We start from the raw sequence: 16143 nt of genomic DNA on the forward strand, positions 1-16143 counted from the left end.
ACTGCGGGACTAATAAAGGATTATCTTATCTTATCTTATCTTAGTAGGAATAATATTATTTTGGTGTTTTATTTGAAGACAAAAATTGGCCCTAATTTTTTAGTTTTACTAATTTTAGCCAAATTTTTTATTCATAAGACCCCATCAATCTTCATGTGCTACTATAATGAAACTCAACTCTTCAGTAGGTCCCTGAAATTAGTGAAATCCAAATTTGCCAAAGATCTCTATGTCATGCTTTTTTTTAATGATTTCTTAAATTTTTTTGTCTGTGTAAATGTTTTATGTCTAATGTGATATCTGCTGTTTTGAGGATAACTTTGTAAATGATTGCCTTATTATTTGTCAATTCATCTTGTGAATAATAAAAGAAAAAAAAACACCCTTTAGCTTTCCATATGAATATTAAAAATAAGGTTTTACACTGTATTATGTTCAAGGTTTCTCCAAACATTGCACTTCCATAATGTTGGATTTGTACAAAATAGTCGAATCAGAAGAAGCAACAGAGGCTGAGATAGTCTGACTCTCTAGCATGAATCAAATAATACCATCTCACCACAAAGTCCATTCAGTAACGGTTTAGGAACTTTCACCTGTTTTTGGAACAGCTACTAAATGGACTTTGTGGTGAGTCTGTTTGGTGAACTGACAATTTCGAAAGTCAGGAATTAACTTTCAGTAGACACATAGATATGAAGTCATTGAAGTGCTCAGAAAATGTTTAATTTTGACATCTATAATTCTGACAACTGGGCAAAATCCATCTGCTGAGGAAGATCATATGAAAATGTTCAAAAATTAACATTCAATGTTAACCAATTACCTTCTTGTTAAGACAGTCTGTCTGGTAAATGTTCACATATTTGTACTCCATTCTCCATGCCCAAGCTGAGATTATCATCATCATGAGGGTTATTTCACAAACTTATTTAAAAAAAACTTTAATACTCCTCATGACTAGTAAAATAACATTGATGTGTAAAATCAGTGACGCTGTCCTTTAATATTTACCAACCACAATTTATATCCAACATGAATAAATCACACAGCAGCCTTATTCAGAGCCACACAGTTTTAATGAGTCTTATGAAGACCAAATCAGACAAACATAACTGTCAGCAGCACACTGATAACAAGTTAAAAGTCATTATAGAGCTCTAGTTGAAAACTGTACAAATCATAGAGACAGTATATAAATTGAAAAATTGAGAAAAGGCAGTGTTGTCGTTTTGTAGTTGCACTTTGAGAGAACATTTAAAAAGGTCTGCAGACGCCATCTGATAGTAAAGAAGGAAGTTCTACGGATCTGTAGCTCAACATAAGTCTCTGATCAAGTGTGTAATATAATTTTCTGCCTTCTTTTCAGATGTAAGCCTTCATAACGGAGGCCAACTTTTGGCTACTTCTTGATGCACGGCTTCAGGTAACCACTGGCAGTATGCAGACAACAGGACTGTAGGAGGAGAAAAATACACAACAAGATTAAATGACAAGAAGAAAAATTAAATCAGACTCAGGCAAGTCATGCCAAGTGCATTAAAACCTCACATTTATCATCGGTTTTCCAGACAGAGAGGAGAGCATCTTTGCAGTCAACCTTCTTTGACACCAGCACTCCCAGGAAAGCCTCCGTCCTGGGCTGCAGCCTGAAGCAGCAAAGACACAACAGTAAGAGAAAAGTCCGTCCTTGAAACAAGTCGATTTGTTTGACTGACAAAAACAGAGAAGATCAGCGTGTGTGTGGGAGAGTACCAACTTACTTTGCCCATGATTTCAGCATGATGGAGGGGTTTGAGAGGAGGTGGCTGCTGTGTTTCTTTAGTTGAGGACAAACCTGCAAACCAGACAAAGAAAACATTATTATGCAAGACTCAAGAGTTCCTGTCAGGTGTAGGTATCATTTTTCCAGCTTTTGTAAAGTTTGTGCCAGTTTTGAATTCCAGGTTTTTATGTTCTTTTTCCTACGTACATTTACAGTTAGATTAGATGTTATTTTATTTATTTATTTATTTATTTTATTTTGGGAGGTGGGGGTATTTATAATAATAATAATAATAAAAATAATAATAATTATTGTTATATTGTATTTTGGGTCGTTTTTTTAATTTATTTTTTGTTTTGAATTATGCAATTTTTGCTGTTGTTTTTAATAATTTTCAATGCATGTTTTTAAAAACAATCCAATTTGATCACAAAAATAATTTAAATGTTTTGAATTTAGAAATACCTTTTGGGGCGCCTGGGTTAGCTCAGTTGGTAGAGCGGGCGTCCATGTATGAAGGCTTGGTCCTGACCGCGGCGGCCCGGGTTCGAATCTGGCCTGTGGCCCTTTCCGCATCCACTCTCTCTCTCCCCCCTTTCAAGACTCTATCCACTGTCCTCAATAAAAAATGGAAAAATGCCCCCAAAAAAATAACTTAAAAAAAAAAAAAAAGAAATACCTTTTGGATTAATTGATGATTGATTGATTGATTTGTGATTGTTTTTGGTTTTGATTTTATTGGGTTGTTGTAGTGGTGGTGATAGTGTAAACTGTTTTATTTACTGTAAATATTTGTTGATCATGCTGTATATTTTAATAAGAAGAGAAGGAAGGCAGAGTAGTATTTGTCAATGTAACAAACAGCTGGAGATCCAAATAAACCATGAAAGGGAGGAGGAGGCCCTATACTTATTACGGCTACCAATATAATAATATCAGATCTATTTTGGCCTCTAGCAGCGATCAGGACTGATACGGATTAGACAGAATGGTCAGGTTCAAGCCTTCATAACTAATTGAATTTTGAGTGAATACTGAACAAAGATGGGAAACTGTACCTGTCCCTCGAGCAGAAACCTGGCGAACCATTTGTAACGCTCAAGGTTGTCTGGATATTCCATCTCCACTGCCGGCAGCTGCCAAGCTACACGGACTGCAGCAGAAACACAACAATTAGGCAGAGATACTTTTTTCAGCAAAGACACGCCCATGATGCTCAGCAGTAGGAAACGTACAGAAGGTGCTTGGTCGGTGACATCTGATGGTGCCGGCGGACGAACAGAACCACGGCGACGGCGACTCCAGAGGGGAGCCGAAATGACAATACTGAGGCAGAAGCTCGGGGATCCACTCTGCTTCTACTGCTGACACACCTGACGGAGACAGAAAGGAAGACATGTCATCAGTTTCAATAACAGCAGCAACAATATAATTCAAACTTTACAGTCCTGAAATCTGGTAGTATAGATGTCTGGCTTGTCAACAGGATTTAAAAATATTAAAATCTATCATATCCACACAGGCGGTCACTCGAAAACAAAATATTGTGCAATAAAAAAGTAACATCTGCAAAAATACCTCTCATGTACATCTTGGTGGTCTCCATGATCTCCTGGTAGACGATGAACTCCGGCAGCGTTTTGAACAGCGCGGAGGTGGGATGAATGAACACCGGGTCGTCCAGAAGAGGAGTCTATGAACAAAAATATTTAAAGGTGAGACCGTGAAGGAGAGCGATGATAGGAGACTCTCCTTAATCACAATTGCAGCCATCAGAGCAACTCGCCTTGTATCCATTCTTCCATTTCGAGTCCAGTATATCTTCTGCATGTACATGTCTGGCGAGATGGTCTCCCAGTCCGGCCAGAACAATCTGCCGCAAGCAAACCACCTGGTGCTCCGTCGGCGGGGTCATCTTGGGATTCACAAACACTCCCACCTCCGGACACACTGCGTTCACTGGGATGAGAGAACGCATATTATTTTCTGTCTTGTTTCTGCAGCACATTATGTGTTACAGTAGGTGTTCTGTGTGTGTTTATGTACCTGCGTTGGTAAGTTGTCCTCTGAGCTTCCTGATCTCCACCATGGCTTTATACCTCAGGCCGTTCTCCTCGCAGAATTTGGGAGTACAACCAGCAAATTCACAAGCACCAACAGCACCTGTTGAAACATGAATACAGCAATATAATATAACCCTATCAGTGTACTTAATATAAAACAATATGTACAAAAAAAACTGGGTATTTTTTGCATAATTTATGCATTTTTATATTTCACTAAAATTCCACTCTTTACTCTGCCAGTAAAGTGTCAACGTTTTTTGCTAATGCATTTTGCATTCGGGGGGATGTAAAAGTTGTGTCCAAAAAATGTGATTGTAGACTTTTGGGGCACCATAAACCCTCCTCGCTTTGAAGCCACATCATGGGACCTTTAAAAGGTCAACATATGACCTAACAGACTTCAGTCTATAGTACAGTAACACAGTCCCGTATTGAAACCTGAACAAGAAGTCAGCTTACCCAGCATGACCATGAGATCCCCCAGCTGGAGCGACGCTCCTTGCCCAGCCCACAACCTCCTCATTTGGGTGAGCCGAGCTCGACGCTGGGCGAACTTGGAGCTCTCGTCTTCACTAGCTGCAGGTCTGAGGAGAAACAAAAACATTTATTACGATTTTATTTTTATTGTATTTTTAGGGGGAGATAGCAGGTCAGCAGTAGATGTCACATAGAAGTGGTGTACATCATCTGAAAGCTGGGAACCTGGAGATTAATTTTTGAGATTTGAGATGCCACTCCAAAATCCCACATTCATCTATAAACAGATATCATTAGAGCAAACGTGAGTCCTCACCTGTCGAGGTCTTCGAAGATCTCCCGGACCGTCATGGCTGCTACCACGGCGATGACGTAAGGCAGGCAGTCCTGCTGCTTACCGAGAGCCAACATCTTAGCGTAACGCGGCGCCACGGGGAACGAAGCCATCGCTCTGCCCAGAGGGCTGATGGGACAGCTCAGCCTCGCTCGCTCCATCTCATCCATCCTTTCAAGAAAATAAATACATAAACAGTTTACAAGTGCGGACACGTGATACGACTAATAATTAGCTCAATGTGTCTACTCACACTAAACTAAGACATAGGCATCATTTTAAATAAAATAATAAATAGATTTTATTCTTCTCTCCTATTTGGCCCATGGAGAAGTATGTTTTTATTATTAAGCAGAATAAGGGGAACTATTATGATAACGATGATGAAGATGATACTCTATAGCCTCTCCTTCAAGTGCTGTCTCGCAATCAGCTTTCATCTACCTATTCATTTGTTAGTATTTATTTTATTATAATACTAAGCATTTCCTTTTTTATGATCTTGATTATTATTCTTATTTTAACAAATTTTAATTTATTTTCCACTCACTTACTTACATAATTAATACAATCATTACAGAGCAATACAAATAACAATAACAATGACAACAACAACTACAATCATTATTATTTATAGAGCAATATAATAACAATAATAATAACAACTATTATTATTATTATTATTATATTTTGTCGGTTTGTTTAGCTGTTTCTCCTTGCTTTTATTTTATTTATTTATTTATTTTCGCTTCCTTTCTTCTTTATATATATTATTTAAAATTTCCTCACACATAAAAATATTGCTTTTGTGTCTCTGTAAATTACAGTCTAGACCTATTCTATATGAAAAGTGTCTTGGGATAACTTCTGTTATGATTTGAGGGTATATAAATATAAATAGAATTGACTTAAATGTATGATTATGTTATGACACATTCTCTGGCTTATTCCTTGATATTGTATGATGAAACGATTCTGTATATGGAGAACAGAGTACATGATGTCTACGTGGTTCAATAAATAAAAAAATAAAAAAGAATACAAAAAAAAGAATACAAAAGGCTTTGTTTAAACTCTCAAATGTCCAAATAAAAGGGAAGAAAATCATAGTGAGTGTTAAAAGTTCCTGCTATTAATTAGCAGAATATTCTCTCAAATAACTTATTATTAAAATAACCCGTTGTTTCTTTGACTTTCATTGTTCAAGACTTCCCTGTAAGAAGTCAGCAGAAACAAATATCCTTCAACACCACCCAAACAGTTCTAATAAATAGTTATCTTGGTCAAGACAGGTAAAAACAGGGAAACCCATCGACAGACAGACAGTTAGTTACCTTCCGGAGCGTGGCGGCTCTATCAGAGCTCCCAACGAGACTAATAACTGCTCTGCTGCAATAAGAGCCTCAGCAGACGGAGACGTGGGGAAGGGAAAATTCACCACCTGCACAAACAGAAAATACGAAGCCGTTTATATCACAAGACGCAGCATTTTCACTCAGAAGCCTGCTGGTAAGTTTGAGTTACTGACCTTGTCTATGTTGAGGTCCTTCATCTGTAAAACCAGGTCTTCTACAGGACGGCGAGTAATCTCTGCCTCCGAGAACAAACTGAAGTCTCCAAACACGGCAGACGAATACAACCTGCATCATAGAAACACAGAGACGAACATCTGTGAATCCTCAAGTAAAGAAAACAACCATGAAGTTACATCGTCAGTCACACAGCTTATAGTCCCGACCTGTAGCAGTGTCCCGGCTCCGTTCGTCCAGCTCTACCTGCCCTCTGATTGGCTGAGGCCTGCGAAGTCCACATGACCTTGAAGGACGACACTCCGGTCACTCGGTCGTAGAAACGTTTCTTAACTCGACCGCAGTCGACCACGTACTTGATGCCAGGGATGGTCAGAGACGTCTCGGCCACGTTGGTGGCGACCACACACAGACGAGTGCCAGGCGGAGGAGGCCTGAACACCTGCAGTCACACATACAAGATAATATCATAGTATAAGTTTATTTACTGTACTGCATCATATGTAGAGCTGCAACCATTAATCGATTAGTTGTCACCTATAAGACATGAATCTGACCTTGGCCTGCTGCTCTGGAGCCAACAGCGAGTACAGAGGGAGAACATAGAGAGGAATGGACGGGTCGGCCTTTTCCTCTACAGAAACAAAACACAGAGCAGAATCAGTAAAATCACTCATCTGAAATACATCCAACTGGATTTGAAGAATTACTTATTTGGAGTAGCTTGCCTGCACTGGCGGGATCGTCTCCGATCTCCAGGTCCACGTCGTCCTCCTCGTCACCGATCCCCGCATCTCTGTCCTCGTCCCCTTCATCCACCGGGAGGGCGGAGTAGTTGTCCAGGTCGATGCGGGGCAGAGACTGAAGACAGAGACAACTTTGTTAAAATACGTAGAGGTGGCTTTAATCACTTCTCAAAAACACACACAGAAACGGGTCTTTCAGGGGCATTTCATTAAAAGTGGACTTACGACATTCTTCTTCTGTTTGGCCTTTTTAAACTTCCTCATCGCCTCTGAGCTCTCTGCGTCCTCGTCTTCACCTGAACACAGAAACATGTGAATATACAAAAACATACTCAGAGATGTGTGAGAGTGAGTGTGTGTGTGTGTGTGTGTGTGTGTGTGTGTTCGACTCACCAGTGGTTGTGTTTCCCTTCCTGAAGGGGAAAGCTTTGCTCAGTTTTCTGCATATATTGTGAACTTCAGCCTGACCGGTCAGAAACACCAGGATACCTCCTGAAGGGCAGAGACGAGGACATCAGGGTGGTAGTGAGTGTGTGTGAAAGTTTAACTCCAGCAACAGCAGTTTGTCCTGCTTACTTACTGAAAATTACTCTGTATAAATGTTCACATTTAGAATAACTACACTGGCAAATATTAACTAATAAAGTGTAAGTCTTCATGCATCCCACCACATTATCTTAGCAAACACAGCTATCGATGCCGTAAAGCTACAAGATTCTCCTTTCTTTCTTTGAGAGTCCATCTTTCGGGTCATGTAAGAGCCAAAACTGACTATAAATAGTTGTGTTAACTTTTCACCCCAATAGGTCAATTTAGTTTTGTAGTAAATAAATCTCAATACTAAAAGGTAGAACATCTGAGAGATGCGTCGTGTGTGTTTGTGCACCTGGAGGCAGCATCCGGTGGATCTTGCAGATCTTGTGGAAAACTTCTCCGGTGTAATCGTCCATCGGGGTGCGTTTGTTGAAATGTATAGACACCGGGAACTGGCGAGCGTCCACCTTGATGACGGGCGGCGGCGTCCGAAACAGCTTCGTGTTGTCTGTGAAGTCCTCCACTCGCAGAGTAGCCGACATGACCAGCAGCTTCATGGGCAAACCTTTCTGCAGAGGCGGGAACAGCATAAATAATGTCATACATCCTGTCTGTAACACAGGCTTTAAAGGTTCAGGGTTTTTACACCATCTCATGAAACACAGCGAACCGCTTACCTTGTTTCTGAGCGGGATGATACGAGACAACAGTCCGATGAGGATGTCCGTGTAAACGCTCCTTTCATGAGCTTCGTCTATGATTATCACGCTGTATCTCTGGAGCAGGAAGTCCTATGATACAAGACAGAGATGCTGAATAACCTGCAGAAATACAGTATCTAGATAATTGAAGGAAATTAAATTAAGAAAAATGCTTTCCCATTACTCATATTTATATTGAAAAAAAAACTGAAAAACAACCTCATAACGGCTTGTTAAAACTGTGATTTTTGAAGCACTTGTAAATGGGTATTTTTGCAAACAAAGCTTTTTCTATGTGTTTTGGCCTTATTGATATTTTGTTAAATGTCTCAATGGAGAGTAAATGATACCTTCTGAATCTCCTTCAGTAGAACACCATCTGTCATGAACTTGATCTTGGTGTCACCGGTCACGTTCCCCTCATATCGAATCTGGTACGACACCACCCTAAAACACACAAACAGGCACCATATAACTTACTAAATGTTTCCATCATCAGCAACATTTCACTCACTCGTCACAGAGAGGTTTCAAAAACTAAATAGTCTGTTTACTCTTTAAATCTGTGGATTTTAGATTATTTAATTTGAAATATTGTTAATTCTTGTTACCGTGTGGAGAGGTTCATCTCTTTGGCCACTCGGTGGGACATGCTGACAGCCGCCACTCTTCTCGGCTCTGTGATGCCTATTATTCCATCGCCGCTGCAGGAAACCAGAACAGAGAAGACAACATTAACCACATGATATCACATATGAATGTGTATCCACCTCTTTATACAACCATGGTATCCACATGTAAGCCATGTTTCTAGGTAGATACCATAGACTGTATATAAGAAGTGGACGTAGTCACCGTGACGTCACCCATTGGTTTGTGGACTGCCGTTTTGAAGCCTCGAGTTCGGCGTTTTGGCCGTCACCATCTTGGTTATTTTCAACCAGAAGTGACACGAGAGGAGGTTGCCACATGGTAAATCTGAGCACCATAAAGAGGGCGACCTACCTGGCATAGCCGGCTTCATACAGGAACTGAGGCACTTGAGTGGTCTTTCCACTTCCCGTCTCTCCACAGATGACGACGCAGGGATTTTCTCTCACAGCCTCCATGATGACCTGCTCCTCTGCCAAGACGGGCAGCTTCAGACGAGCTTCCTGCAGCAACACATTGAAACACACTTAAAGCAAGCTCACAAAAAACTCACCTGTGTGAATGGAGCACCTGTAGCTTTCACACACACCTGTATTTCTGGTAATCTGTCAACAGGAATGAAGACGGCCGGCTGCGACAGCGTCTTGTCTTCCACTTTCTCCTGATCTGAAATCTTCTCGATCTGTCCATCTTGTTCTGTTTTGTGTTGATCTTCCTTCACTTCCTGTTTGTCCTCCGTCTCCTGACAGGGAGTCATCTCTGTGGTCTCATTCACTTCTTCATCCTCCTCCTCCTCATCAGACGAGGTGTCCAGATCACTGCTTTCTTCTGCCTTTTGTTCCTCTTCTTCGTCCTCCTCCTCTTCTTTCCATTTTCTTTTTCTGTTCGCTCCACTGAGGCTGCTGATCTTTGGTCCCGAGTCTCCGTCTTTTATTTCATCTGGTAACCTAAAAAATAACCCAAAAATATTAAACCACCGACTCCACCTTCTCCATATCTTCCAATGCTTATCTCAGCTTATATGTTTCACTTACTGTTTGTTCTGGTAAAGTTTGTCTCCTGTTCCCAGTTTGGACGTGGTGTACAGCAGCTTCAGCTCAGACTCTGGAACCTGCACCTCGGCCAGTTTGGTCAGGATGCCTGCTCTCTGGACGGACAGACAGCGGGACAGGTGAGCGGGTTGTGATCTAGTTACTAAATGTTTAACAATTTATGTCCAGCATACCTAATGATCTTATGCAGGGGGAGTTACTATGAATAACTGAATAGGAATACATTGGTTCACTAACACTTAATTTAATAGACGGATCTGTAAAACAGAGTTTCTGCACAAAAAAATCCCACAAAAGCACCACTTTAAATCTCGTGTTTACCAGAGATGAGCTCATAAGTTTCTTGGAAATAAGTCATTAAGCGTGAAAAAAGCATAAAAAATGACTAATCAACTAAAGAAATCTTAGTCGACTAAGACCAAAACGACAGATTAGTCGACTAAGAGAGGGTCAGCCCTAAAATAAAACAGAGAAAAGCAGCAAATCCTCACATTTTTGCTTAATAAATTACTTATTGCTGTCGATCAACTACCATTAATCAACTTCATGTTTCAGCACTACAAACTAAACACATTATCGTGGTTTTAACTGAAGGTATGGACTGGATCAATGTGTTGCCTCACAAACACAAACATACACACGCACGCACTTTTACTTATGCACATCACACACATTTCTTGTCTTTTTTTAAATATATTTATTGTTATTGTTGTCATTATATATATCTTGTTCTAATTGTTTGTCATCACTATTATGTTGTCATATTATTTCTGTATATTAATCTTGTGTTTTCTATAACATTGGAGGCTTCAAATAAGCCCAGTGTTTTTTTTTTGCCTCATCCTGCCCTGTACATTATTTATTTTTTGTTATGTTTGTGTAGTCTAAATTTGTGCAAAAAAAAAAAAAAAAAGCCTGGATAAAAAGATAGTAAAATCTGCTCAGAGAGATACCCTTTAAAGCTTCACAGGTGTGTGTGTGTGTGTGTGTGTGTGTGTGTCTGTGTGTCTGTGTGTGTGTGTGTGTGTGTGTGTGTGTGTGTGTGTGAACCTGCAGCAGCATCAACCTGTGTGTGTCTCACCTGAGCTTTCTTCTCTTTGCGCTCCAGGACCTTCTCCAGCTCTTTCCTCTGCTTCTTGGTGAGAGGCTTCCTTTTGGAGACAGGAGTCACTGAGGCTTTCTTCTTGTTGGCTTTATTAGCTGGGAGGACCAACGCGTTGCTCTGGTCTACACCTTTCAGCCTGGCTCCATCTGATGAACACAGAAGACACATTTAAGTGTCAATATAGAGCAAAATAACTTCACCAGTTTATAGATTTAACCCTTTTAATTCTCACCTTGAAGTTCCACAACAACGTTTGTCTTCTCTTCCTCTGCTGGCTGTTTGGTGTCACTTTGCTGTCTTCCCTTCCAGTTGTGTCTCTTCCTTAGTTTTCCCATTTTAAACTGAGATCTGGAGATTAATAAACATAAAACCACCACCTGATAACTTGTAGCTAACTGTGAGATTTTAACACGTTACGTTTGATATTACAGCCCTGCACAAAACTCCATGTGCAAAACTCACGTGTAAACATATGAGGGTCCATCCGTTAAAACTGTCCGACGTTGTCACCGGAGAAAGGTTCCGCTTCAAAGTAAACAATCCCCCAAATATACCAACTACAGTAGTATTTTGTGTTTTATACACGTTGCGTTATTTGTTATTATTAATAATAATAATAATAATAATAATAATAATAATAATAATAATAATTTAAGAATGTGTTTTGTAAGCTGTTGAAAACAACAATATGGTCTATAAAGTGTGTCTGTTTAAATAAATCAGCTGATTTAGAGTGAAAGACCTAAATAGCAACTCACTCAAAAAGAAATTTGAGAAAATGTATTTTTTTCCGTTAAACTACTTCTTTAATTTCATCCATAATAATAATAAAAAAATTAAAAAATAAGCATATATAAAAAAGAAATACATAACATTGCCATACAGTGTCAATATCTTTCTATTACACCTGTAACATCAGAATGAAGTTCCAAAAAAGAAATATATCAACCTGTATGTGGTACTAATATAAACACAATCATAGTAATTTGTGATTTTTTTCTGATGATTAAATTTTAGTATAGGCTTTATAAAGAAAAAAAATACTACATCTGAAATAAACAGTAAAACAGATATCACACACTCATAAAAACACCCAATCAGCAATTCATGAAGTACTTCAGATATAACCATTTCTCACTCAGTCTTCAGTTAAGATTCTCATTTACAAATACACATCTCAAGGTGCTAAAATTTTCATTTATTAGTTTTTACACCACATGAGCCATAGGAAAATAGAAAAATTTGATATTTCAACCACATGGCAGAAAGAGTCTGTGTTGTGAAGCCTGAAAGTAGAAAACTGGTGTTTCTTCATGTGATCATTATTATTATCATGTCAATAAAAAGAGTTTATTGTGAGCAAGTGTAATGATGACTGTGCAGACTACAGCCCAACCAGTTTGCAATATTGATATTAGGTGAACAAAGATATATCGGTATGAACGTATGGCGGGTATGTAACAAATTGATATGTTTACCACCACACCGCACTGGCAAGTTCATTTTTCAACTGTAAAATGTCCTTCTCGGTACATGTATCGGCCACAATTAAAGGATTCTTATCAAATTACTGTCAATGTTATGACATGAATATCAGTAAGTATGTTGTTACAGGAACATGTACATGCACTGTGATCAACTTTGATTGATTGATTGATTGATTGATTGATTGATTGATTGATTGATTGATTGATTGATTTAGTCTAAAGTGTGCAAATGATATCAGCTCTTCTCCTTCTTCTTTTGCATCAATCACGTTCCCAGCTCCATCTCAGGTGCTGCTGCCTTTGAAAGCCGTGTACTCGTTCTCCCTCAGACTCTCCTCGGCGGTGAAGCTCTCCTCCGTGGTCTTCCTCGCCTCGTTGGAAATCCTCTGGAACCTCCTCAGGAACACGATGAGCGCCACCAGCAGAGCCACCTGCACCGCCACAAACACAAACAGGCAAACCTGAGAGGCCAGAGCCAGGTCACAGTACCAGTAGTGGCAGGACTCCAGCACCTCCTTCTCCGTTAGATACACCACCAGCCGCCCTCGCAGGCCGGGAGGGGAGCTGCAGTTGACACCCAGGTGTGATGTAGAGGCGACGGGCTGATGTAGCAGATAGGCCCGCAGGTAGAGGATGCCACAGTCACACTCCCAGGGGTTACCGTGGAAGGAGACTGAGCGGAGGGAGGTCAGATCATCCAGGAGGCCGTTGGGGAGGGAGGTCAGCCGGTTGTTATGGAGACGGAGGGATGTGGTCCCAGGAGGGAAACTAGTGGACAGCGAGGACGAGGTGAGAGACCTGCTGCTGCAATCCACATCACTGCCATGACAGAGGCAACGGTTGGGGCATGAGGATGACCTTTGCCCTCCGACCAAGGGGAGCAGACACAGGAGCAGAAGCCCCTTCATGGTTACCGATCACTGGAGAGGAGAGAAGAAACATTTATTCAAGTACTTAAGTACAATTTTGAGGAACTCCACTTGAGTATTTCCATTTTCTGCTAATGTATACTTCTACAATTCAGAGGCAGATATTGCACTTTTTTATTCCCCTACATTTACTTGACAGCATTAGTTACTTTGCAGATTAATAATACAAAATATTATCAACAAGTAAAGTTATTATTATCGGTTAGGATGAGATAAGACTGTGTTCATCCTCAAGGGAGGAAATCACAAGCTACCCGGCAGTAAAGTGATAAAAATGAGCTCCGCCTTTACCAGCTGCTACATTAAAGTGATGAACACATTAACGCACCAGAAATTATAATAAAATAAAATAATTAAAATAATAATCATTCTGAAATGGGCCATTCTGCATAATGAGGGCTATTACTTTTGACATTTGAGTATATATTGATGCTAATTCTTTTGTGCTTTTATTTAAGTAACATTTTGAATGCAGAAATTCTACTTGCAGCAAAGTATTTATTACTACTTTTACTTCAGTAAATGATCCGAGTACTTCTTCCTTTACTGGTCACCTTAGATTGATTGCATTGTGTTGATTCCACTGGAAAAAGATGAAACTATAAGCAGCCACTGCTCTTTTTATCTCTCGATAGCTGAAATATTTGTTTTGTCAGATACCATATTAAAGTGGAGGAACACTAAAATTACAGAAAGGTCTCCCACAGTTATTGTCTGGCACTTGTCTGCTTATTAAAGAGATCATTCAGCTGTTATTGGAGGGAATATGCGAGTTTAACGTCACATTAAACAGCAACACATTAACATTGCAAACCCTTCTATTCCAAACTGATGGCATGTAAGTGAAGGTAAACATAATAAAGCTTACTATCAATGCAATGACTCAACATTACTGTTCTCTAAACAGATAAAATACATAATGACATTCATACTTACTTTTCTTTGTGGGGAATAATAAAATCTTGTCCTATTTTATGCATGTTTTTATGTGGTTTTCAAGGGCTGTTGGGTCTAACATTATTAGAAAATAGAAATGAATGCAATCTATCAAGAGTCCTGCAGTAATTACCATCTTTATGAAACTGTAACTCTGTGGTACATTGTGAGGTTGTACTTTGCAGTGTTGTTGGAGTGCAGGTTTTTAAATTGTTCTGGTCACTCTTTGTTTATTTAAAATGTACAACTACAGTAACTACTTTGCATATGACCAGACATTGTTTGTCTTGAACTAATACAACATTTCTGGTGACTTTCATACACATTTTATACAATTAAATATGTGATACTACATGTGATGTACTACTAAGTTATCTAAAACTACCACTAGTCTAGTACCGAACACGTGCATGATACAATTTACTAAAGTACCACATATAAAATACAGTATTAACATGACATTATGTGTTCATATAGCTAACAAATTTAGTACATTTTACAACATGTTTTGTTAATCCAGAGCACTGACAGCTAAATAAACTTTCCTTCATGTCTGATGAGCGTCCACACATTTAAATCTAAATCTCAACGTTGAGGTCAGGTCAGGTTGCTGCAGTCGGAGGCTTCATGTGAGATAACTTGATAAGCAGATAGCGGCACAAAGCTTTGATACTGTATATAGATTTATGTTTGATGCATCTTAAATAAGAAAAACAGTTTGAAATGCATCTTTTACAAACTCCTTCAATGCGCTTAAAAACAGAATAGAGTAATTAATGTCAAACTGAACTTCACTCACCAACCAGACAGCTTTGTGTGATATCTTGAGAGCAAGATATTGAGTGACGGGTCAGAAAACAATGTTCTAATGTAAATAATGTTAAAGACTAAAATGTCTTTATAAGGTCTGAGGAGAGTCGGTTACCTTCAGTGCTGCGTGTCTTCAGGAGACGACTGTTTCTCTTCTCTGAGAGGCCGAGTGTGTTACTGTAACAGCTGGTACTCACTGATAAAGACACTGACAAATACAAACACACACACACACACACTGACGTCTAACAGGGCATGATGGGAAGTATGTCAGTAACTCTTTATCTTATGGGCCCTTATAATTTCTAATGAATTTCTACTTAAGGAAGTTCTCTGGAAAAAAAACAGACATTGTTCAATAAGGACACTTACAGTTATTATTATTTTTAGTTGATTATTAGTGAAACTTAGAGTCTTTTAGTCAGATTACAGCCGGTCAGCTAAACATGCAAAAATGTGAACACAATTCAACATGTGGGAAAAATAATGTTTCCAATAATAAATGATAAATGAATTAATACTTACTTGGGTTTATATGAAGAAGTTCTTTTAAGGAAATTCCTATAATTAGTACCAAATGTTATTATCTAGAAAAGTATTAGGAAATTACAGACCTCTAAAATAAACTGTATTTAAAGTTAAGTTTCATGCAGCAAAGAAGCGTGTCCTGTATCATGATACATGTCAGATATAAATACTACTAAAGAAGCCTTTTTGTTTGTGTTTAAAACATTTCATTCAGTTTTACTTGTTAGAATGTAAATTTAAGTTTCGCTTTCACTTTTACAACGTAGTAGGTGTAGTAGGTATTTAATACTCTTATCAACATGGGAGTGGACAAATATGCTGCTTTATGCAAATATATGAATATATTTATTATTGTAAATCAATTAACAACACAAAACAATGACAGATATTGTCCAGAAACCCTCACAGGTACTGCATTTAACATAAAACAATATGCTCAAATCATAACATGTCAAACTGCAGCCCAACAGGCAACAACAGCTGTCAGTGTGTC

General features: G+C 39.0%; 3 protein-coding genes across 4 annotated transcripts in view; 1 reads left to right on the forward strand and 2 right to left on the reverse strand.

Moving 5' to 3' along the window:
* Positions 1 to 16143, forward strand: part of prnpb (prion protein b) — a 201354-nt gene that overhangs the window by 22249 nt on the left and 162962 nt on the right. The window lies entirely within an intron of this gene.
* dhx37 (DEAH (Asp-Glu-Ala-His) box polypeptide 37) lies at positions 1065 to 11498 on the reverse strand. 2 transcript variants are annotated; one of them, XM_074639309.1, is made up of 27 exons: positions 11423 to 11498; positions 11193 to 11308; positions 10937 to 11106; positions 9838 to 9950; positions 9393 to 9750; positions 9158 to 9306; positions 8764 to 8856; positions 8503 to 8599; positions 8129 to 8242; positions 7804 to 8020; positions 7311 to 7409; positions 7143 to 7213; positions 6900 to 7032; positions 6729 to 6805; positions 6381 to 6613; positions 6171 to 6282; positions 5977 to 6083; positions 4625 to 4813; positions 4291 to 4415; positions 3812 to 3928; positions 3552 to 3724; positions 3344 to 3458; positions 3001 to 3138; positions 2824 to 2918; positions 1764 to 1837; positions 1552 to 1649; positions 1065 to 1456 (listed from the first exon to the last, which is right to left on the reverse strand). In XM_074639309.1, the coding sequence occupies exons 2-27, from the start codon at positions 11293 to 11295 to the stop codon at positions 1380 to 1382; spliced, it is 3447 nt and encodes a 1148-aa protein (XP_074495410.1). In that variant the 5' UTR covers positions 11296 to 11308; positions 11423 to 11498; the 3' UTR covers positions 1065 to 1379. The 2 variants fall into 2 exon arrangements, with proteins under 2 accessions (XP_074495410.1, XP_074495409.1); XM_074639308.1 differs by having other exon boundaries at positions 11193 to 11439.
* Positions 11841 to 15366, reverse strand: gp1bb (glycoprotein Ib platelet subunit beta). Its single transcript, XM_074639376.1, has 2 exons — positions 15238 to 15366; positions 11841 to 13367 (listed from the first exon to the last, which is right to left on the reverse strand). The coding sequence occupies exon 2, from the start codon at positions 13353 to 13355 to the stop codon at positions 12732 to 12734; it is 624 nt and encodes a 207-aa protein (XP_074495477.1). The 5' UTR covers positions 13356 to 13367; positions 15238 to 15366; the 3' UTR covers positions 11841 to 12731.

This window comes from Sebastes fasciatus, chromosome 6, assembly GCF_043250625.1.
Source record: "Sebastes fasciatus isolate fSebFas1 chromosome 6, fSebFas1.pri, whole genome shotgun sequence".
Lineage (NCBI taxonomy): Eukaryota > Metazoa > Chordata > Actinopteri > Perciformes > Sebastidae > Sebastes > Sebastes fasciatus.

What these genes read in the sequence shown, in the direction of transcription:
- dhx37 (XM_074639309.1), bottom strand. Translation starts at nt 11,295, where the DNA reads ATGGGAAAACTAAGGAAGAGACACAACTGGAAGGGAAGACAGCAAAGT. An exon ending in AGGACCTCAACATAGACAAG is followed by an intron (nt 6,084 to 6,170) that starts GTCAGTAACTCA and finishes CTGTTTGTGCAG; the next exon opens with GTGGTGAATTTTCCCTTCCC. An exon ending in CTGGAAAACCGATGATAAAT is followed by an intron (nt 1,457 to 1,551) that starts GTGAGGTTTTAA and finishes CTCCTCCTACAG; the next exon opens with TCCTGTTGTCTGCATACTGC.
- gp1bb (XM_074639376.1), bottom strand. Translation starts at nt 13,355, where the DNA reads ATGAAGGGGCTTCTGCTCCTGTGTCTGCTCCCCTTGGTCGGAGGGCAA.